At 46.8% G+C, this 23,919-nt stretch overlaps 1 protein-coding gene and 1 long non-coding RNA gene across 2 annotated transcripts; one reads left to right on the top strand and one right to left on the bottom strand.

Annotated features, from left to right (window-relative positions):
* Window positions 1-4,592: 4,592 nt before the first annotated feature.
* Window positions 4,593-7,877, bottom strand: LOC121139722 (40S ribosomal protein S21-like). The gene is made up of 2 exons (XM_040743700.1): window positions 7,829-7,877; window positions 4,593-4,936 (listed from the first exon to the last, which is right to left on the bottom strand). The coding sequence occupies exons 1-2, from the start codon at window positions 7,875-7,877 to the stop codon at window positions 4,629-4,631; spliced, it is 357 nt and encodes a 118-aa protein (XP_040599634.1). The 3' UTR covers window positions 4,593-4,628.
* Window positions 7,878-10,092: 2,215 nt separating this feature from the next.
* Window positions 10,093-13,025, top strand: LOC121139702. The gene is made up of 3 exons (XR_005876617.1): window positions 10,093-10,196; window positions 11,952-12,057; window positions 12,154-13,025. It is a non-coding gene; the product is annotated as an uncharacterized LOC121139702 (long non-coding RNA).
* Window positions 13,026-23,919: the final 10,894 nt, after the last annotated feature.

The raw sequence follows: 23,919 nt of genomic DNA, 5'->3' as shown, positions 1-23,919 counted from the left end.
CTTTCCTTGTTTAAGAGTAACAGCTTTAAATGTTTTAATTTTTTGAAGTATCTACTTCAGCATTTAAGTCGCGCTGGAAAGAAAGCCTAGGGCCTCCGACTTGATAGGTAGACCCCCCCCCCTTTTCCCTCCCTCACTTGCTTCCTTTGCTGTGGTTTGTTTTGTTTTGTCTTGTTTTGGTTTATTTGTGAGATGTGACTTTGCTGCCAGCCCCCAAGTGCTAGCTAGAACTGCGGAACTGTGCCACCATGCCTGACTTCTTGCTTTCTTTTAACAGGAAATTCCTCCTTTTAATTTGCTTCCCCCCCCCCCCCCTTTGGGTATTCTATTCCAGCGATAGAAACATGACTAATAACACGGCTGTTATCTTGATGGATGCTATCTCTTCCTTACTCCTTTACGTCATCACCTTGTTCTGGAATGGCGATTAGACCTCACGGTTTTGTGTTTGTGTGCTCACACGTGGAGGTCAGGACAGCCTGCCCGAGTCAGTTCTCCCTCTCCACGGTGTGGGCTCCAGGATTGGACTCAGGTTGTCAGCCTTGGCCCTGAGCCAGCTTGCTGACTCCAGATCTCACTGTTTCAACTTTGGATTCATATTTTCATCTCTGTATGGGACGTGATCCGAATTTCTCTGTGTCTGTCTTCCCATTTGCAAATTCTTTCTTCGGGTTGTAGACATTTCTTTCTTCTGTGCTCACTCCTGTCTACTCATACTTTTATTTTTGACTTTTAAACATTGTGTACTTTAAAAGAATGTTTTGGGTTGGTGGTGGCACACAGCTTTAATTCCAGCACTCGGGAAGCAGAGGCAGGTGGATCCATATGAGTTTGAAGCCAACCTGGTCTACAGAGTGGGTTCCAGTACAGCCAAGGGTACACAGAGAAAGCCTGTCTTGAAAAAAGAAATGTCTTTTTTGTTTGTTTTTACAAGACAGGGTTTCTCTGTATTATTTTGGAGGCTGTCGGTCCAGCCCGGCCTCAAACTCACAGAGATCCGCCTGCCTCTGCCTCCCGAGTGCTGGGATTAAAGGTGTGTGCCACCACCGCCCGGCTACGAAATGTCTTAATATTTAAGATGCTTTGTTCTTTGCCTGTAGTATCTTTCTTTTAAAGATGTTGTAGTTATTTACATCTTGTGCGGAAGAACCCCAGCATAGTTGCTTTGAGTCTCTTCCTGTTTCTTCTCCCAGAGTGTTCAGGGCACACTGTTTCTCTGTATATTTTGTGATAGTCATTTATTCCTATTTTTCGGGGGAATTGTTACTGGCTGGTGTCAGACTATCACTACAACAAGTTTGTAATTTTTGGTTTTGTTTTTTTTTCTAATTTATTTATATTATGCATACAGTGTTCTGGCATGCAGGCCAGAAGAGGGTATGAGACCTCATTACAGATGGTTGTGAGCCACCATGTGGTTGCTGGGAATTGAACTCAGGACCTCTGGAAGACTAGCCAGTGCTCTTAACCTCTGAGCCATCTCTCCAGCCCGTAATTTTTTGTTTTAAGGTTTCTTTTTAACTATGTGTCTCTGTGTGAGTGTGTACATGTGAGTGTTGGTACTTACCGATGCCACAAGAGATGGTGGGATTCTCCAGAGCTGGAGTTCCCGGTAGGTGTGAAATTGGTTCAAACTTGGGTCCTTTGCAAGAGCCGCTCTGGTTTTTAACAGCTGAGCTGTCTCTCCAGCCCCAAGGTCTGGGGTTATTGGAACCCTACTTTATGACTTACCTCCCACCAAACATTTGTGGGACAACATTACTACTTTGAACAAGGTTTTCAGGTTAAGTATTTTAATAGACAAGTAGGGGTTCCTGCCTTTGTTATTTTATGTGACATTGTCATGCCTGAGACCTGTGCACAAAAAAAAGATTGCAAGAAACAAATCTCATAATGTTTTAAATAAGTTAACAGTTTTGTGTTGGGCATTCATAGCTATTGGGGCACATGTGGTTGGTGGGCCATGGGTTAGACACGTCTTCTAGAGATTTATGTAATAATCTCCCTCCTTCCCTCCCTCTCTCCCTCCGTCCCTCCCTCTCTCCCCCCCTCCCTTCTTCCTTCCCCCTCCCTCTGTACTGAGGGTTGGCCTCAGAGTCTCATGAATGCTAAGCAATCAGTGGACCACTGAGCTGCCATACAATTTGGACCTAGTTTAACCAGAAGAGGTAAGTTTTCACAACCCTAATGGACTGTGGCTCTAAATAGTTGTAAATAAAGATGTACGTTGCCCATGGAACTTGACCTCTACTGGGTCTACATAGCAAGATCCAGGCTACTGTGAGACCCTCTCTTACCATGAGACCCTGTCTCTAAAACCAAAACAAGAGCAGCAGCAACACAGGAGGGAGGCCTCACTCTCACCTCCTACCTCCCGTCTGGCCCCACTGTTTCTTCTAGACTGAAGTGGCATCACCCTCACACGGGTGATGACCAGCACCAGGCAGACACAAAACACTTCTGATTCACTGCAGACTGCTGCATGTGGAAAGTGTTCTGTGTGCGTGGGGTGGGGGCAGACTGGTGTGGGGATGTGTTGTTTATGATCTTACAAAGCAAAGCTAGACACAGCCATAGAACCTGGTCAGTGGTGGCCACACCTTTAATCCTAGGACCCAGGAGACAGAGGCAGATGGATCTCTGTGAGTTCAAGGCCACACTGGGCCACTTGAGAGAATCAATCCAAAAGAGAGAATATAAGAAGCTCAGTGCAGTCTCAGGAGCAGTCTGAGGTTTGGTGAGGAGCAGTCTGGAGATGCAGTCTGAGGCTTGGTGGATCGCCCCTTCAGTCTGCGCATTGGTAGAGGTGACAGCTCTCTGGTGGCTTGGCCTCTTTGCTTCTCTGATCTTCATCCTGAACCCCAATATCTGTGTCTTGGTTTTTATTATTTATGATAAAGACTGGGAAACAAGGCAGCTACCCCACCACATAGTCCTGCAGGAGGAGGAGCCACTCACCGTTAGAATTTAATGGGTGCCAGTGACATCCATGGATATTGGGGTTCAGTGAGTCACTCCAGAGGGGTTCTAGGTTATTTTGTCCCAAAGAAGGAATTGGACAGAAGGACAAGCAAAGTGAGAGAATGTTTTGGTAATTATTAATAATTACATTAAAATGAATAAGTAAAATTAAAAACATCAGAAAGGTAATACATTTAAAAAAAGAAAGAAAATGTCAAAGCATTTATCTACAGTTCCCTAACTTGGGTGGAGAGAAACTTGTTTGGCAGAGTGTTAACGGGCTGGCAGGAAGCGTTTTGTTTGTATTCAAATAAGCGTGGAAACTGGCTGAGGGTTACATAGGCATAACTGTTGCACACCTCAGGACCTTTAGATGACCACGGAACACCGGGTTCCCAAATGAGCATAGGTCCTTGAGTTCCTAACTTCACGCACGGGCCCCAAGTTGTTTCTGATGGAGACTTATCCCAAGCCACCTGGAAGTGGGTAGAGCCTGGTCGCCTAACTGACCCTTCCTCCTGCAGTTGACTTTGCTTACTCTCCTACCCAGCTCAGTTCATCCCCTCCCCTTTCCTTCCCTCTCCCTCTCTTCTTCCCTCCCTCCTCCTTCCCTTCCCCTTCCTTCCTTCTTTCCTTCCTTCCTTCCTTTTCTCTCTCTCTCTTCCTCTGTTCCACCCCCAAGTCCACCCCCCTGCTTTTCTCCCCACCCCTCCCTTGCCAAGGGTCAAATCCAAGATCCCTTACTGACTAAATGAAGGCCTACCCTGAGCCACACCCCCAGCCCTCCCACCCCTTATCTCTGAACCAGGCCTTCCTATTTTCATAAGTAAGCCTTTTTCTTGTCTTTTTGACCTTATTGGTTAAAATACGGCAAAGAGGAGGTGCAACCACTGTTGTCCCCAAATATTTCAAGTTACAACACTTCTTCAAAGAGATTGGCTTCACAGTTGCCCTAACCCAGTTTGAGCTTGCTGCTCTGGGGTGAAGACCCTCAGGTCACAATGCCTGGGATACACGGCTATGACAAAAATTACTACTGAGAAATGCCCTACCTCAGCGACTATTGATCAATTCTCTGACAGAAGTAGACAGGGTGGCATTTGAGAATAAAATCTATTTTTTCCCATGCTTGTTAAATGAAACATGCACTGTAACAAGAAAGGGGAAAAAAAAAAGACCCAGAGACTGGTATTGGGATTCAAACTTCAAGCTGGAGGTCAGAGAAGCAAAGGAGCTGGCCACAGCTCTCACCTCTAGCTCACGCTGATCCATGCATGAGCTCTTCACCAAGCCTCAGTCTGTAACCTTCTCCTCAGTGTGGCTGGAGAACGAATGCCTCTCTGAGACCTTGCTTCTGTCTTACATACTTCCCTAATGTTGGGATTAAAGGTGTGAGCTGTAATTCTCTTTGAGACTGATTCACTTGTGTAGACCTGGGTGGCCTTATACTCACAGAGATCCATCTACCTCTTAATCCTGAGTCCTAGGATCAAAGGTGTGTATCACCACCTCCTAGCTTCTGGCTGATGGGGTTAAAGGTGTGTATCCCCACTGCCTGATCTCTATAGCTTGAGGCTGACTTTGCTTTTCTGAATCCTCAGGCAAGCTTTTTTTTTTTTTCACTTTCTCACTTTTATTTATGACAAAGATTCCCCCATCTCTTCTGGTCAAAAGTTCTTTGAGACAATTCCATCAGCCTTAGTCAGTAGGAGAATAGAATCATCTGACTCGCCCATCCTGTGAATGGCCCCGCAGATAGCATAGGTTTTAAACTGACCATTGAACTGGCCTGTGCCCCTGTCAACCTCGGCCACATTCATCTGGATGGATGTGTGGTCCTTGGCGCCGATGATGCAGTTGCTCGCGGAGCATTTCCGAGGCACGTACAGGTCCACGAACTTGCCGGCGTCGTTCTGCTTGTCGAGACCGTGCCTGCTCTCTCGGCCAGCGAAGCTCAGAAAGCTCCTCAGGCAAGCTTTAATAAACCATAAAATGTATCACTACAATGCAGGATGTAATAAAATACCTTGGACTTTTTAAAGAAGGAAAAAAAAAAGACTTGAGGTTGGAGAGATGACTCAGTGGTTAAGAACACTGATTGCCCTTCCTAGAACCCAGGTTCAATTCCCAGCACCCACATGGCAGTTGACAACTGTCTGTTCCTCCAGTTTCAGGGGACCAATGCCCTCTTCCGGCCTCTGTGGGCACCAGGCGCCCATGTGGTACACAGGCATACATGCAGGCAAACCCCTTTACATATTAGAATCAGTAAATTAAGGAAAAACAGCCTGTAACACAGGAAACTATTATCATTACAGTTAATTCTTTTGGTTACAATACAAAGAAATGAGTTTGTTTCATGGTGACATTTTATACACATATGTCAACAAATAGAAATTATTTAGGATATAGTCGGGCCACACAGGGGAGGGACTCACTTTCTGCTCTGACTGAATACAGAACCCTGGGCTTATTGCTTCTAAGCATGGGGCTTTGCATTTCTTGGGTGAGTACATTTGTTCTTTAGGGTAAAGTTAGCCCCTCCCTCCCTCCCTCCCTCCCTCCCTCCCTCCCTCCCTCCCTCCCTCCCTCCCTTCCTCCCTCAGTCTCTCTCTCTCTAGTGCTGAGGGTCAAACCAAGGGTTTCATGTTCTAGCTCCCTACCTTCTCCATAAAATTTTTGTGGAAATGAATTCTACTCTCTCCTTCCCTCTCCCTTTTCTTCCACACTGGGGATTAAACCCATAATTACACGCATGGCGGGCAAGCGCTCTGCCAGCCTAGCTCGGCGTTACACCCCAATCCCTGTCTTACTTTCCATTTTGAAACAGTCACACTCAGCTACTTAGGCTATCCTGAACTCACTCTGTAGCCCAGACAAGCCTTGAGTCTGTGATTATCCTCCTGCCTCGACTTTCAAGTACCTATGATTTCAGGCCTGGCACACCAGACCTTGCTGGGAATGAACTAGAAACAGTGACCCGGGCACAGCATCCATCCGTCTCCTCGCCCTGCATCTTCCCTGTCACCAAGTATGCTAAGACGACAACGTTGATGATACAGACATAGAAGGTCACTGGGTGGGTGTGGTTCCAGCTGCGGCCTTCACTCACCGGCCGATCCACCCTGATCTGACAGCACGCCCTGGATTCACAATCCACAGGGTGCTGATGAATCAGCATTCATGCCCAGGCCCTCCGTAGGCTTTTGGGGAAGGCTTGAACTCACAGGTAGTTTTGAACATTATAATCCTTCCTTACCCTTCCTGAAGGGCTGGGTTAACAGACTGTGCCACTAGACCCGTGGGTCACGGCCCCTGGGGTAGGACAACCCGTTCACAGGACTGCATATCAGAGATTCTACATATCAGGTATTTACATTATAATTCGCAAAGGCAAAATTACAGTCATGAAGTAGCAACAAAAATAATTTTATGGTTGGGGTCATCACAACACGAGGAACTGTACTAAAGGGGTCACAGCCTCAGGAAGGTCGAGAACCGCTGCTCTAGGACCCAGCTCTGACAGTCACTGACGTAATCTTTGCAGACGGTAAATGTGAAGTTCAGAGTGTTGAGCCAGGGCAGCTCTGAGTCCTGTTAGGTTCCCAGAGTCATGATGTCCACCCCCACCCTCAGCGCACATCTCCGGGTCCCTGCTACGTACTTCATGCCCCTCATACAAAGGGGGCTCCGTTCCTGCTCCGGCCAGCTCCCACCAGGGTAAGTGTGAGCATGCACCAGACCAGCCGGCTCACACCTGACCTTCAGAACCCGGATGACAGCAGGCTGGCTTGGGACCAGCTGTGGAGTACAGGAAGCGTGTATTGGCGGTCTACCCTCCTGTGCATGCTGACCTGTTGACCAGAGAGGGTCATCTGAACTGGAAGTTCTAACTTGGAAGTTAGAATGTGGAAGAAACTGAGCTAACTGGACGTTCAGTTTCTGAATTCCAAACTCTTTCCAGGACTGAGGCTAAGTCTTCCATTCCATGTCTACCTGCATGTAGGAAACCCCCAACGCCTGGCCCACCGAAGGTAGCCATCCATAGCTTCCTTCCAAGTCTTCCTGTGGATATCTTCACGGAAGGAGGTCCATGAGGCCTCCAGGCACCAAGACTTTCAGGAAATCGGGCCATCACTATCTTGCCAACCTCAGGCTAGTCTTCAGGCGGAGCGGGAGATATGGGCGGAGCGGGAGATGTGGGTGGAGCGGGAGATGGGGGGCGGAGCGGGAGGTGGGGGCGGAGCGGGAGATGGGGGCGGAGCGGGAGGAGGGGGTGGAGCATCCATAACGACAAGAACGCCCATCTTGTTCAGTTTGCACCCTCTGTCGCTGAGTCCCACTGACCTTTTCCCTTATTTAATTCTCACTGCAGCCCCAGGAGATGTGCTAGAGTGCAGGAATGGAGGGAGGTCTGCAGTGTAGGCAGCTTTAAACAGATCTGTCATCGACGGGGAAGGGCCAGAAAACCACCAGGGGTGGGCAGCTCATCCTACCCGTAGGCCGAAGGCCAAGCCAGGGAGATGGGGTAACCAGAGCCCGGAAAGCCTGATGGGAAGGTCCAAAGGCTGCACTGAGGGGCAGGTGGGGCAGAGGCTCCCTCCTCCCTCTCCTTCCCGTTTCTTGTTGGCCTGGGGTCAAGGGATTCAGTCTGGGTGGTAAAAGGTTGATGTGTTCTCCCCACAGGGCTCCGCAGAGGGCACAAAGACAGAATAGCCAGTCCATGGGGACTAAGTGTGGGGCTCCACATCTCCAGGAGGCAGCAGAGATGGAGACACAGACCTCAGTCAGGAGAAATAAAATACTCAGATTAAGCCGTTTCCACGTCGAAGACGTGAAGTTCTAATGGCAGACACTTAGGGCTCACGGCTTATAGACAAGTATTGCTTGGCGTAGTTAGTGTAATTGATCGTCATGCTTACTGAGCACACTTGAAATGTTGATCCGACAACAGTTCCCACAAAGAGAAAGTGTGAGGCTGCGTGGAAGTGAGGAGCCCTGACAAGACAAACTAAGCACAAAGTTTTCATGTGGTTTAGTGGTTAAAAAAAAAAAGATGCTAGACATACCAAATAATGTATCAGGTACCAAATAATGTATCAGGTACCAAATAATGTATCAGGTACCAAATAATGTATCAGGATACCAAATAATGTATCAGGATACCAAATAATGTATCGGGCTACCAAATAATGTATCGGGCTACCAAATAATGTATCAGGCTACCAAATCATGAATGAGGGACCCAGCAGCCAGACCTGCCAAGGCTCAGCGAATGTTTCAACTCCAAGTCAAGCTGTGTGCTGGGATGTGGGCTATGCTCCTTCCTGCAACATCTCTATTTTCTCTTCCAAATTCTGTTATTGGGAGGAATGATTATTTGTCACAGATACAGAGCACAACTGCCCTAATGGGACATTTTTATAAATTGGTAATTTTAGGCTTTTTTTTTAATAACATTTATTGTAGCCTAGAGTAGTTTGTAATCTCAGCACTGAGGCAGTAGGCTTAGGAGGTCATAGTACCTGGTGAATTCCAGGCTAGCCTGGGCTATATGAGACCCTGACTCAAAAACATAAATAGCATGTTGGTGGTGGTGCACACCTTTACTCCCAGCATTCAAAAGAGGCAGGTGGATCTCTGTGAGTTTAGGGCCAGCCTGGTCTGCAGAGCGAGTTCCACACCAGCCAGGGCTACACAGAGAAACCTTTCTTGAAAAATTACAAAATAAATTATTAATTAAAGAAATAAAAATAGCCATAGGGTTTGGGGAGATTACTCATGAGTGCTGCTTTACAAGCGTGAGGACCTAGAACCTACTTAAAGACATCAGGCATTGGTGGTGCAGGGCTTGCAAGTCCAGTGTCAAGGAGGCAGAGACAGGCAGGTCCCTGGGTTTGCTGACCAGCTGGTCCAGCTTCATCAGCAAGTTCCAGACTCATGAGAGATGTTGTCCCCCCCCAAAAAAAGTGTAGATGGCAACTAAAGAATGCCACAGGAGGTTGACTCTGACCTACCCCCCAAATGCACACACATATGCACCCACACATGAAAACAGATGAAACTATAGATATATACGTGGAAAACGTATTCTCTGCCTTCCTATGTGTTGCCAGCAGATTTGAAGTCCTCCTCTCTAACTGCAGCTACACCCACTGTCTGCCCATCCTGTCTCCAGCCTTCACACCCTTCCAGGCTACGATAACTGCTGTTCTACTCTCTGTTTCGACGACATCAGCCTTTAGCGCCCTCATACGAGCACTCGGGTTCTGGCCCTGACTTAGCTCACTTGATGTCACTGCCCTCCAGCTCCACCTCTGTCGCTCTGAATGACGGAGTCTCATTTTCTCCATAGCTCGGTGTCATTCCATTGCACACATACACGCACTGTGTCTTCTCTGCCGACAGAGTTCGTGTTGATTCCATGTCTCCGCTGTGGCATTCGGGGAGCAACGGCCCTGGAAGCACAGAGTTCACTGAAAGCCTGTCTGTGTCTTCTTTGGTTATAAGCCCACTGCTAGGGTTGCAGGAGCATGTGGGAGTTCTGTTTTCTTTCTTATGGGGGGGTGGTTTTTGAGACAGAGTTTCTCTGTGACTTTGGAGGTTGTCCTGTAACTCGCTCTGTAGTGTTGGGTCCCAGCCCCCATAGATCTCTGTGCATTGCTTGTCAGCTGATAGCCACAGGTGCATCCTGCTCGCTAGTCCTGGCTTACAGCCCCGGCCTTGCCTGCCTGATGACAACATCTAGCACGAGGAAATCACGAGCTCTTACACCTGGGGTTTCTCCCCGCGTTGTAAGTCTGTATATAAGGCTGCTCACTACGGCACACACACAGTCAGACACACAGACTGGGCACACATACACACACGCACGCACACACTCACACACACACGCACGCGCTCAGATTAAAAGTCCTATTTTCTTGAGTGTGCTTTGAGGAGACTCCCACTAACACTGCACCCGAGTTTGCTACTGCTGTGCCAGGTTTGCGGAACCCCGGAGACTAACCCAAGGAGTCGACACTTCTGATGCAAAAGCAAAAGGTTTCTTCTTACTGTCCCAGCTGGCCAGCTTAGGATCTCATTTATTGACAATTTTTTTAAACTTTTTTTTTCTTTAACTATAGCAGTGGTCAGCCTAGTTCAAGGCTGCCTGGGTTTGGACAAGCCGTCGGTGTCACCGGAGAGAGAGAGGTGCGAGAAGCCTCCGGTTGGAGCCTGGTTAACGGAAGGAAGTAAGTCAGTGCAGTGGCATGCCCATGGGAGAGGGGCTCTGTCAGTCACTGTTACCAAAACCCAGTGCTCGGCCTGGGAAGATGACTTGGGGTGCAGTGCTCGACACTGAACCTGATGACCTAAGTTTGATCTCCAGGATCCACATATTTCTGGAAGGAGAGAACAGACTCTTAAAAGTTGTCCCCTTGCCGGGTGGTGGTGACACACACCTTTAATCCCAACACTCGGGAGGCAGAGTCAGGTGGATCTCTGTGAGTTCGAGGCCAGCCTGGTCTACAGAGAAAGTTCCAGGACAGCCTCCAAAACCACAGAGAAACCCTGTCTCAAAAAATCTAAAAAAAAAAAAAGTTGTCCTTGGCTTCTGCCTGTTTGCAGGGACCTGCCTCCCAACACACAATAAATGGGTAATATTTTAAAGAACTTCAATGCATGGTAATGGTAATGGTGCTAATATAATGCATTAGTAATGCATGCCTGAATTCCCAGTAAGTACTTTGGGAGACTGAGATAAAAAGATTACTGTTTGAGTCCAGGTTGGGTTATAAAGCAAAAACCTTGTCTCAGAAAACATAAAGGCCCAAATCTAACGAATTTGCTCCATGAAGAATATTACAAGGCAGAAATGAAACAGCTGATTAAGAAAGTTCCTGACACCATTTTGGTGGCAGCTGCTGTTTTCATCATGTGTCTGTGCACTAATGTTCTAAGAGCATCTGCAGAGGATGGTGAGAGTCAGTTTACTTTTAATGTCATTTGAAAAGATAGCACACAGCCATTGCTGTGTCTCTTCATGTTAACAATCATTCTGTTTTCTGGTGTGTGTGTGTGTGTGTGTGTGTGTGTGTTTCAAGGCAAGGTTTCTCTGTGGCTTTGGAGCCTGTCCTGGAACTTTCTCTGTAGACCAGGCTGGCCTCGAACGCACAGAGATCTGCCTGACTTTGCCTCCTGAGTGCTGGGATTAAAGTTGTGCGACACTACCACCCAGCCTTTTGAAATAAGGTCTTCTATTTAGTCCAGGCTGGGTTTATATTCATAGTCACATACATTCTTCCTTCACTGGGATTGTAACCATACCTGATTTTAAACACATTCTCTCTCTCTCTCTCTCTCTCTCTCTCTCTCTCTCTCTCTCTCTCTCTCTCTCTCTCTCCTTTCCTTCCTTTTCTTCTTAATATTTCGACATGGTTGGTAGAACTTGTAGAGGCAAATGGCAGACTGTATCATTGGGGTTCAGCTATGATATACATGAACAGGGTGTTTACCAAATATGAATAACTTGTTCCCTATTTTTGTTCTAACAAGTTGTAGTAAATTAAAAGGACACACAATGTGTGTTTAATATAAATGATTATTTTATCAATTAAAAACTCAGGAGTCAGATATTGGTGCTTACCTGACAGATCAAGAAAGCAGCAGAGAAACCATAGACTGACTTTTCTCTTCTTCTTCCCAGATTTGGAAAAAAAATCTTCCTAAGCCTCTCCCTGCATATCTCTTCCTGTACCTCTTTATCTGAGCCTCCAAAATCTCTATAGTTAATTCTGGTCAGCCAGTTGTAGACTCCACCCCTTGATTCAAGGTTTAACTTTATTGTCCATCTTGGATTGTCAGTGCAAACCAATATCCTACAACACACACACACATACACACACACACACACATTTATTCTTTCCTACTTCTGGATGTCTAAAGGCTAAATGAAATGCCGGGGCCACAGTCCTTCTGGAAAAATACGTTTCTTTTGTCTTTTTCAGCTTCTAGAAGCTTCTCTCAGTCCTTGCCCTAGTTCCTGAGCTCTGCTTTTGCTATCAGATCTGACTGTGGACCAGATGCCTCCTCCTAAGAACTCTCACCATTATTGTGAGTTCCCTCAGCTAGTCCAGGGCAGTGTTCCCTTCCCAAGACCCTTGACTGTGTGTCTACAAAGCCCTTTCTAACAGTGTGACACCTCTCTAGGACTTAGGACATGCACACCTTTGGGGAACCATTGTTCAGTCTGGCAGCAGGAGGTTATTGCCCAAGAGTGAGGGCATCACCGGTATGTTAACAATGTGAATGAAAGGTTGCTTTGGTAACACCTACTAAATACATCAATTTTATATCAACAGTAAGTATACTGTTACCAAAATACAGTAGTCCAAATGGTGATTATCTGGGTGTCCTCTTAAGGCTCCCAAATAACCGCGTTATGTCTTTGGAGTCACCCTTTCCAATGTTATCAGATAATGTGTTGGAAGGACCTCGGAGGAGGAGACGCAGCACGGTACTGGAGATGTCTGCTGCAGAAGAAAAATGTCGGGAGCTGGACGCTAACTCTCTTCCCTCATCAAGGGACAGCTTAAAGGCAAATTCTGAGGAAGGAAGCGCTATCCACTGCGTGGTGCCCCTGGGAGCTACTGAATTCACTGTCACCAGAGACTTGGGCACACGGAGTTCTTCTGAAATCACAACAGCCGGAAGCCACGCCCACCTCTCCTAGCACTCACTCTGGTTCTAGCCACCGGCTTGAGGAAGCAGAGAGGAACACAGCACCCAGGGGCAGATAAGGCCTTTGTAACTGCAGGAATGGGCTCCCCCTGGCTGACAGATTTATGGAGGGTTCATTTCCTCTATTTGTCTCTTAACTGGCTTGTGTACTTTGGGTCTGCAAAGGCCTGCTTGCCCCGGTGATCACGTCCAGACGGATTTCAAAGAAAGGAAATGGTGTCGTTGAAGTGCCAATGAGCAGAATTCCTGCTGATTAATTTTTTTCCTTATTGTTTCCACCAAAGGCAGTAGGTACCTATTTCTTTCAGGGTAATAAATTTCATCTTGTCATTTCAAGATTACATACACAGAGTGTGTGATTTCTGTAACACCGACACCATGCAGATTCATTTGTTCTGAGTGAGAATGAGCGTAGAATTTGATGCTGGTTACCAGTTAATACCCCTCCTCTCCCCAGTATCTGATGCTTGTTAGCAGTTAATACCCCTCCTTCTCCCCCAGTGTCTGATGCTCATTACCAGTTAATACCCCTCCTTCTCCCCCAATGTCTGATGCCATTACGTTAATGCCCCTCCTTCTCCCCCAGTGTCTGATGCTCATTACCAGTTAATACCCCTCTCTCCCCAGTATCTGATGCTTGTTAGCAGTTAATACCCCTCCTTCTCCCCGAGTGTCTGATGTCATTACCAGTTAATGCCCCTCCTTCTCCCCCAGTGTCTGATGCTCATTACCAGTTAATACCCCTCTCTCCCCAGTATCTGATGCTTGTTAGCAGTTAATACCCCTCCTTCTCCCCGAGTGTCTGATGTCATTACCAGTTAATGCCCCTCCTCTCCCCAGCACATTCTGCTTTCTGAAGAAAGTGCTTGGTCCACTAGTGACTGCTTACGAAAGAAGGTTTTTCTCCTGTGCTAGGTAGGCTCTCTCTCTGTCTCCACAGTTACTTTGCATATTTCCTCTATTTAACCCTTCTCTTACTTCTTCCTCCTTTCTGTGGCCCTGGGGATTAAACTCAGGGCCTCGGTTCACAACCACTGACCTGTAGCCCCGCCCCTTTCTGAATTTTTACTTAGAAGCAGGATCTCACTAAGCTGCCTCGGTGGCTCAAAATGCACCTTGTAGCCTGTGTGGGTCTTGAACTTTTATCTTCCTGTCTTAGGCCCCTGCATACACTTGCTGTCTTCTGTCTGTGCCTCTGTCTCTCCCGCATCTTGGTTTATGGAGATTACAAAGGGCAGCAGCCTGTGTTCCCTCATCTCCCCGTAGAGCCCCACGGACATGCCTGTGTCTGTACCCAGTGTTTCTCTTCTCTCTCAGTGAAAGAGGTAGCCTGCTGTAATGGTCAGCCTTTACTGTCAACCTGACTAGATTTCAGATCACCCAGGTTTAGGAGACTTGTCTATTGGTGTTTCCAGGGTGGTCTATGAGGAGTGAAGTTAGGCAGGTCTGGGCCTGAGAACTGAACACGAGGGAGAAACCAAGATGCTTGGCAGCATCCGTCTCTCTCAGCTTGCTGACTGTATGGTGGGATCAGCTGTGGCATGCTTCCCTGATGGGGAAGTCCTGTGTATATGTCAATAAAGCACTGTTGGCCAATAGGGAAGCAAGATAGGTGGGACTAGGAGTCGAGGGGGACTCTGGGTAGGAGAAACACAGGGAGTCAAGATGTAACCGCCATAGAGGTAAGAAGCCCGGACCCTTTTCTCTGGTAAGAGAAATACTTAGATTGACAGTTATGGGGCAAATACTTAAGTCAGAGATAGCCAATAAGAAACAAGCAAGGCCAACAGCTTCATAATTAATACAGCGTCTTGTGTGTCATTTGGGGACTACAACGCGGCAGAGCCCAGGCGACTTGTGGGGAAAAACCAAACGGCAGACAAGAAAAAGGCTTCTCTCTACACTTCCCTGACACAGTGGACCATGTCTCCTCAAGCTGTGAGCCCAGATACATTCGATGTAAGCTGGTTCTTTTCAACTCTCTGGTCAACAAAGAGAAGACTAACTCTCATGTTGGACGCCAGGCCCATCATTTGTTTTCTGGGTACTTTGGTGGTCTCCTCGATCTCAGTAAAACTACTAAACTACTCTTGTGAAACACCTTAGCAACATCCAAATGCCTCATTTCAAGCAGCTTTTCAAAACTGAGGGGGGACTCCCAGGTAATGGGCATCCTGTAACCTGAGGCTCACCCTGCTCACCTGCCTCTCTTCCTGCTCCCAGTCAGTGATCACGGCTGTGCCCATGTGATCTTACTCCCGCCTCCAGAGTTCACAACACTGCTGTTTCTTACCTACACCACAGTAGTCCCTCCCCCCCACACACTATTTTTTTAATGGCCAAACATACATATATTTAATGTTGTCATCTTGGGAAGATGTATTCTGATGTCTTATTCTGAAGTCTGTTTGGGGATGGCCTTGGAAGAACTCTGCGAGCTGTATCATGAGATCATGATGTCACTTCTGAAATCAGGTATGGTTTAGACTAGTGATGGGGGAAGTCCTTCTGTGTATATGTTGTCCTACTGGTTGATTAAAAAAACACTGTTGGCCAATAGGGGAGCAAGATAGGTGGGACGAGGAATCGAAGAGGATTCTGGGAAATGTAGTCAAGAGTAGGAGCCGCTATGTGATCTCCCGGGTGGAAAGGATGCATCAGGAGGGCATCTAGGAAAGCTAAGTCCTTATAGAAATAATATATTAGTAGTCATGGGTTAATACTTAAGACAGAACTATCCAATGAGAAGCCCTGGACATTGGCCGACAACATTGTAACTAATAGAGTCTCTGTCTATTATTTGGGGTTGATGTGGCACTGGAACCAGGCTGGTGGAAAGAAAGCTCGTTACAGACTAGAGATTGTAAATGGAATTCTTAATTGGTCTAAATAATAAAAACCCAGAGTCAGTAGCTGGGCATTGGTGGCGCACACCTTTAATCCCAGCACTCAGGAGGCAGAGGCAGGAGGATCTCTGTGAGTTTGAGGCCAGCCTGATCTACAGAGCAAGTCCCAGGACAGCCTCCAAAACAATACAGAGAAACCCTGTCTCAAAAAAAAACAAAACAAAACAAGACAAAACAAAAAAAAACCCTGGAGTCAGATATTGAGGAAAATGCTGAGAGACCAGAGAGAAGAAGGAGCCACAGCCACCTTGACTTCATTGACTTCAATATGCATTGCTCTTACTGGTTGACGAGGTGAGCTTGCCCCTTGGCTTTAATGCCTGGCCTCTCCTGGGAGTGGGGAGGAAGCTGTGTGAAGAAAAGTCAGTTCACTTCATGACATCTCTTTCCCTCACGTCCGGGGACTCCTTCTCTAAGTCACTCCCTTCCTCTCCCCTGCATTGCCCTTGTCCCCTGGGTCTCTATAGATAACAGTGTCTCTTGGGCTTCTGCTACTGAGCCCATCCCCATGGCTTACTTGGATATCTTTTTTTTTTTTTTTGAGACAGGGTTTCTCTCTATTGTTTTGGAGGCTGACCTGGAACTCACTCTGTAGAACCAGGCTGGCCTTGAACTCACAGAGATCTGCCTGCCTCTGCCCCCCGAGTGCTGTGATTACTACTTGCATATCTTTATTTTACTCCTATGTGTTCTAATTCCATCTACAAATCCATGACTTTTAAGGCTATTTTTCTATTGGACAGCCGGTTGATAACTCCTGCCTAGCATGTCCTCAACACAGTTCATTGCTCTCTCTCTCTCACAGGCCCATCCTGCCTTCCTCATCATTTCCCCTCTCCACCTCCTGTTTCCAAACTCTCCCTGTTCCCTGTCAAGTTCATGGCCTCCTTTTTAAGAATCGTTGTTACATGCACATATGCATTTATATATGTATACATATGTGCATGTAACAACATAGACACTCTTAAATACACAAGTACAACCTGCTCAGTCTGTGTAACGTTACTTGTAGGCACACATTTTCAAGTCTGACTATCTGATGCTGAATAATCAGGTGGTGGACTTTTCACTGGGAAGACGGTCTCTCCCACTGGTTAACATTCCTTAGTTACACATAGTTCTGTGTGTAGGGTTTGAGGCCTGTGGGGCTCTCCTTACCCATGTTGTTGTCTTGTTCAACTCATGTTGAGGCAGCTATGTTGGCAAGACTTTTTTTTTAAGATTTATTTATTATGAATACAACATCCTGCCTCCATGTCTGTCTGCACACCAGAAAAGGATACCAGATCTCATGTGGTGGCTGTGAGCCACCATGTGGTTGCTGGGAATTGAACTCAGGACCTCTAGAAGAGCAGTCAGTGCTCTTAACCTCTGAGCCATCTCTCCAGTCCCTGTTGGCAAGACCTTATGGGTGTAGCTTTTGGCATTCTTAGGAAACAATCCCAGCAAACTCCCTGTCCACCTAACTCTTACAATCCTTCTACCTCTTTCTTTCACAGTGATCTTGGAGCCTTAGGTGCCTGAGCTATATTGTAGATATATCTGTTGTCCCCTGACCACTCTTATCTAGAATACCGCTTTCCACGGTTTTAGTTCCCTGCCCTTAATTGCAGCCCCCAAAATATTAAATAGAAAATTCCTCCCTTAATATAGGTGACAATGGTGAGGCTGGGACAATATATGAGGCCACTGGCAGTGGGTCCAAGACCTAACACTAATGCACAAACTGACTTAGTGGAGCCCATTCTATATGGAGGGATAACCTTGCTCAGCCTAGACATGGGGGTGTGTGACTTGGTCCTGCCTCAACAAGATGATGGGACAGACAGACATAGTAGACTTTCTAGGGGAGACCGTATCCTCTCCGAGGAGCAGATGGGAGGTGGGGCAAGGGGAGTGGGGAGCAGGAAGAGAGAAGGTAGGGGGAACTGGGATTGGAATGTAAAAAATAAGTTAAAAAAGAAAAAAAATTATTCCAAATACTTCATGGGACACTAAAAAAAAAAAAAGGAAAAATTCTAGAAATAAACAATGCCTAAATGTTTAATTATAATCCAATAACAAACAGCATGATGAATTCTCCCTCCTTGTCCTGTTCTTTCCTGCCCAGGCATAAATTATCCCTTTGTCCAATGTATCCATGAGGCAGACACTACCTTCCCTTTAGTCACCCAGTAGCCGTCTAAGCTATGAAATCAGTTGTCATTTTGTATCCCAGTGACTGTGCTCTGCTGAGTTACACAGTAGCCTAACACTTATCAAAAGGCCGTATCATAGGGCCTCCCTCCTTCACTTCCGCCTCCTCGAGGAGTAGGCACTGCATTATCTCACTGTATTATCACACGGAGAAGGGTGAATCGGATACACAGATGGACGCAGCCACGTTACTTTTATGACAGCACAGTGTCGTTGCTCTACTCCACTGGGAGTCTCTCTCCGTGCCTCATTTGAAGACTGCAGTTTCCTGCGAGCGTATGTACTGAAGGGAAGCACTACAGTATCCATGGCACTCAGCGCTGTCCACGTCTTCCGGGTCCACGGGGACCTGTGAATGCGTTTCCTGGGGGGACAGTGAGCTCTCTGTGACCTCACCAGTGCTCCGGCCTCATTCCTGCCTCTTCTGGGACCCCTCCCACACAGCTAGGACGATCTTGTGTACCTGTTGCTGGACACATGCCAGGTGTCTGTTATACCTGTGTAGATGTCCAGGCAGCGCAACACAGACATTGGGATTCAAGTTGAAGTGGGAAACTGGTGAGTAAGGGTGGACACTCAAGTCTGCATCCTCAGACACTTATACTGTTCAGACGATAGGGCTGCAGAAGGCACCAAGGAGGAGGAAGCCGCCCACTATGCCAACGCTGCTGGTGGGTGGGGTATTGTGAAAATGGAATTGGGAAGCATGAATCCCTGAAGGTCACAGGGGAACTCAAAAAAAGCCACTTTGGTGTAACAATGAGGGCAGAGACCAAAGGTTCAAGAAAGAAAATGAGAAAACTAGGGATTGCAAATGCATATATATATCTTTCCAGGAGACTTCCTGGGGAGATACACTCCTAACAGAATGCAAGCCGGGCACAGCGTGACCAGGTCCGCCCCATCTCACATTGGCAGTCACTCGTGGAATTGTTCTGATTGATTTTATTTCCTCCTGAGCAAGGCTGTGGGCAAAATGAGAATAAGGCCTGGAAAGGATGCCTTTGCCTTCGGGGAGGAGAGGAAGACCTCGTGCGGTGATGGACGGAGTGCATCTAACTGCCATACTCTGAATTCCGTAGCTCTGAACAGAGAGGATGACTGGTCAGTGTGGCTTTACCGTTTCCTCCTGTAAGACTGGTCAGGGATGCAGCTATGGCAGACGGGCACTGGCTTTCACCAGTGGTTTGAGTTTCCCACATGAATAACGGAGACAGAGCCGAGGATGTGACTGTGGCGACGGACTCCAGTCTCACTAGAGAAGCAGGGGAAGCAGGATGTGGGGAAGGCAGACGCCTTGCAACGCGTGGGATTATGGCTGTGGAGAGCAGAATCAGAACGCACAAGAGTAGAAGGAGATGGTATAGGCGGCAGGCACCAAGTACCAGCGAATGTGAGAGCTGGGTTTAGGCACCAAAGTGTAACAAGTGTGAGTGTTGCAGCTAGCTCTGGTGCTGCAAAGATGGCCTGACTTATGGGGAAGCCAGGCTACCTAAAGCTGCAACAGGACAGCTCAGCCCTGGAGAGAAAGGTGTCCTGACTTGTCACCCGGAAGCCAGGTTGCCTGAAGCTGGGCTGCAGTGAGGGATGGTCTCTCCGGAGGATATAGCAATCCTGATCCTCTCCTAGAGAGCCCATACAGGGGAGCTCGGCTCTGTTCCCTTAAGGAAACGTCCTAGCAGAGTTAACAGCTTCTTCTTCAGCTGCTGAAGGAGAAGCGGCTGAAGAAATGTAGCAATCTCCTCTGGCTCCAGTGAAAGTTGTTACTTTTCTGCTACAGGACTTGCTCAGCCCCCTAAGGGAAAGTCCCAGAACAGTTCTTCCATTCTGTACCAGCAAATGAAAATCTTCACCTAAGACTCTTTTGAGAAAGAGATCTGGGAAGGAGGAGTCCAGGAGAGGGGCCGCCTCTGCTAGGGTGGGAAAGGACAGCCAGCGACTGAACAGGCAGATGGGCTTATAGGGCTCCTTAAGGGTGGAGGTTTCCCAGGGAGGTTCATTCCAACATTATGGCTTGAGTTCTGCTGTCATACAGCTGGACTATTCCATACCACAGACGTGTCCTTGCTGTACCCCACCCCACCCCGCAGATCCCTGAGACATCCCTCTCCGTTCCCTGAGTCATAATACTTTCAATACTAGTATGTAAGGGATATTTTATTCCTCAAGTTCCATGCCCTTACTCAACCTCATCTCCCCTCCCCTACTTTGTTTTTTTTTGCTCAGGGATTTGGTTAGTTTAGTGGGTCAGGGTCAGATTTGGCTCTGATTTCAGGGCAAACTGTGTTTCTTTCCCTGGTCCTTTTAAGCCATTTGGCTCTAATTTTAGGGCCAGGGCACATTTCTTTCACTGGCTCTGAATCTAGGAACAAAGGGTGTTCTTTGGCACTGGTTTCAAAGTCAGGGTGCATTTCTTTGGCTCTGGGTCCAGGGATAAAGTGTTGCTTTCACTGGTTCAGGTTTCAGATCCTGGGTGTGTTTCTTCCATTGGCTCTGGGCTCAGAGTAAAGATGCTCAGGGATTGGTTGGTTTCCTGCTGGGGTGCTCAGGGATTTGGTGTTTCAGTTGGTCAGAGTTGGCTCTAGAGTCAGGTCCAAGTGGGTTTCTTTGGCTGCTCTTTTACCCTACACCAAGGAAGCTGTGGGAAGTTGACATGAGGGGCTGTGCTCAGGGTGAGAGGCTGAAGTAGGGGAGGGGAATGAGGTTGAGTAAGGGCATGGAATATGAGGAATATCCCTTACATACTGGTACTGAAAGTACTATGACTCAGGGAATGGAGAGGGATGTCTCAGGGATCTGCGGGGTGGGGTGGGGTGGGGTATGCGAGGACACATCTGTGACATGGAATAGTCCAGTTGTATGACAGCAGGACTCAAGCCATAATGTTGGAATGAAACAGACCACTAGGCATGGTAGTGCACACCTTTGATCCCAGTACTCGGGAGGCAGAGGCAGGTGGATCTGTGAGTTTGAAGCTAACCTCGTCTACAGAGTGAGTTCTAGGATAGCCAGGGCTATAGAATGAGGCCCTGTCTCAAATATATGTGTGTGTATATGCATATATATGTATGTACATATATACATACATGTCCATATGTACACACATACATGTCCATACATACATATATACATGTCCATATATACATACATGTTCATATATATGCATATATATACATGTCCATATATACATATACACACATGTCCATATATATACATATATACATGCATGCCCACATATATACATATATACATATACATACATGTCCATATATACACACATATATACATACATGTCCATACACACATATATACATGCATATACATATATATACATGCGACCCCCGGGAAGGGACCCCCGACCCGCGGGGGTGAGGTGATGAGGGTCGCTACTAATTTAGTGGGCCTTCACGAGCAGATCCGATCTGGAAAGTGAACTTCAAGAGGTTAATGGAAACAGGCTCAAGACAACGTTCGCTGATCAAGAGCCTTTATTTTTGGGGCGCGCTGGAACTTATAGAGGAAGGACCTCAGGGGGTGGTACAAGCATGTCAATCAAGTCTCAATTCAAATATACACCAAATACGGTAAAGACAAAGCTGTAATTTTCCATCAGTCATTAGTTGCATTCCACAAATGCTTGTCAGTGTAAGTCAGGTGCAAGAATTAGGGAAGGATAGGAAGTGTACAGCAGAACACTATAATTTTGTTAACAAAGACAATTACTCTGTAAGGGTACTTCCCCCTGGCTAGGCGGGTGGGCTGCCCTGTGTAAATTTAACTTTAATGGTTAGCCTTTTCCTTTGACTCAAGGGCATGTGTGCTCGCAGTCACGTAGGCAGAAGGCCAAGAAACGGTTGACAGACTCCATTTTGTTCAAGGTTCCAGCAGTCCCCAACATATACATGTCCATATATACACACATGTCCATATATACATACATATACATACATGTCCATATATATACATACATGTCCATATATATACATATATGGACAAGAGGACCACACAAATGGCAGGACTCCTACAAGAGGCACAAGTGGGACATCAGTGGTGCTCAAACTTCATCATGCATCCAATACTTGAACAATATATCAAAAAAATAGATTTCTGGGCCCCACCGGTCAGTTTCTGCTACAGTTTGGGCTGAGGCCAACAGTTCACACCTCTGACCTCCTGGGGTTGATACCCAGAATATTTTGCTTTTGCTGTTTGGGACAGGGTCTTGCTCTGTCTATTTACCTGGCTATTTGCAAACTCACTATACAAGACAGGGTGGCCTTGAACCTGGGGCAATCTTAATCCTTTTTTTAAATTACACTTATTTATTTGTATGTGTGTGGGGTGTGGGCATCATCATTGTGGGCATGTGGAGGTCAGAGGACAATCTGTAGGAGTTGGTTCCTCCCATTCCACCATGTGGATCCCAGAACTTGGGTCGTCAGGTGTGATGGGATCTATCTTTACCCATTTAATATCTCACTGGCCTGGTGGCAGTCTTCTTTGCTTCTCCAGTGCTGGGATTACAGGTGTGGACCACAACAGCCAATTAGAAACCACTTTGAAGCTGGGCAGCTGTGGCGCACGCCTTTAATCCCAGCACTGGGGAGGCAGAGGCAGGCGGGTCTCTGAGTTCGAGGACAGCTTGGTCTACAGAGTGAGTCCCAGGACATCCAGGGCTACACAGAGAAACCCTGTCTTGGAAATAAATAAACAAACAAACAAACAAATAAAAGAAAAAATTTTCAGAGCTCACATACTGAAAAAATTTATAAGGGGGTCCAGCCCACTGTGGGTGGCCCCGTTCCTAGGCAGGCAGGCTGGTCCGTTAGAGGAAGCTAGCTGAGCGTGAGCTAGTGAGAGACAGAGTGAGACAGTCGTCTGTACGCCTCCATGGTTTCTACTTCAGTTCCGCGGTGAGCTCCCCTTTGAGTGCTCTGCAGGATGGATTGTGCTCCGGAAGTGTAAGCCAAAACAAAACAAAAATAAAAACCAAAAACAACAACAAAAAAACCCTTTCCTCCCAAGATGCTTTTGGTTGTGGTGTTTTTCACAACTACCAAGAGCAAACTAGGACACGATGGAAGATGAGAACAGACTACCCCAAGTCTGCTGACCTCCACACGAGTGTCATGGCATGCGCCTGGCCCCACATGTAATGCGGGCAACACACAAATAAATAAACAGCCGCGTCTCTGTACATCTGCTGTGCCACAACCTTCTACCTCTCACAGCAGCCTTGAGACGATGTTAACCACATATTATTTAGAGAGAGGAGTTGGCTTCTACATAGCTCACAGAGGATTTAAATTTTTCTCTGACGCATATATATATATGTATATATATATATATTTTAAGATTTATCACATATACAGTGTTCTGCCTACATGCCAGAAGAGGGCACCAGATTGAACTGTAGATGGTTGTGAGCCACCATGTGGTTGCTGGGAATTGAACTCAGGAACCCTGGAAGAGCAGTCAGTGCTCTTAACCTCTGAGCCATCTCTCCAGCCCAGCATATGTTATCTCTGTAAATCTGCATGGATAGGGATGCTAAAAGGACTCATCGGAGTGATGGGAACACATACTCTGTAGGGATGACGGTGTGTTTTTCTGTGGTGAGGCATTATTTTCTGTTGCAATATGATTTTTTGGAATGTTTTCAGAAATGAGGCAGAATTCTTACAGATAGGATTTATGCAGCCTCTCTTTACTGATGGGGGGTGTGGTCCAAAGTCCCCGAAACTGGGAATACGGTAGAACCCAATGGTAACTGTGTGTTGTGTTTCCTCATGCATACACACCCATGGCAAAGTTATATACAGGCAGAGCAAGAGATTATCGACAAAATGTAACATTTCACAGTGTGCTGTAATAGACGTCTCCATTTATCATTTTCAGACACTGATGAGCTTTGGTAACTGGTCCTGCCCCAATACTGATGCAATAGTGAGAGGAAGAGGCGGGGAGGTTAGGATTTATGAATGAGTCACCTCATCTACATGGTTCCTTGTTGTTTTCTATTTGTCACAAATGGAAAAAAATGATATTCATCTAGGTGTGGAGATGTTATCCAGTTTGGGAGTGTTCCATTTGCAAAATCAGTAGGAAAACTGGGTCCAAAACAAAACAACAA

The sequence above is a fragment of the Mesocricetus auratus genome, unplaced genomic scaffold (assembly GCF_017639785.1).
Source record: "Mesocricetus auratus isolate SY011 unplaced genomic scaffold, BCM_Maur_2.0 Super-Scaffold_100001, whole genome shotgun sequence".
Taxonomy (NCBI): Eukaryota; Metazoa; Chordata; class Mammalia; order Rodentia; family Cricetidae; genus Mesocricetus; species Mesocricetus auratus.
The sequence above is the reverse complement of the archived record's forward strand: the minus strand, read 5'-3'. Positions and strand labels throughout refer to the sequence as shown.

What these genes read in the sequence shown, in the direction of transcription:
- LOC121139722 (XM_040743700.1), bottom strand. Translation starts at nt 7,877, where the DNA reads ATGACGATCAATTACACTAACTACGCCAAGCAATACTTGTCTATAAGC. An exon ending in GCAATACTTGTCTATAAGCC is followed by an intron (nt 4,937 to 7,828) that starts GTGAGCCCTAAG and finishes GGTTTATTAAAG; the next exon opens with CTTGCCTGAGGAGCTTTCTG.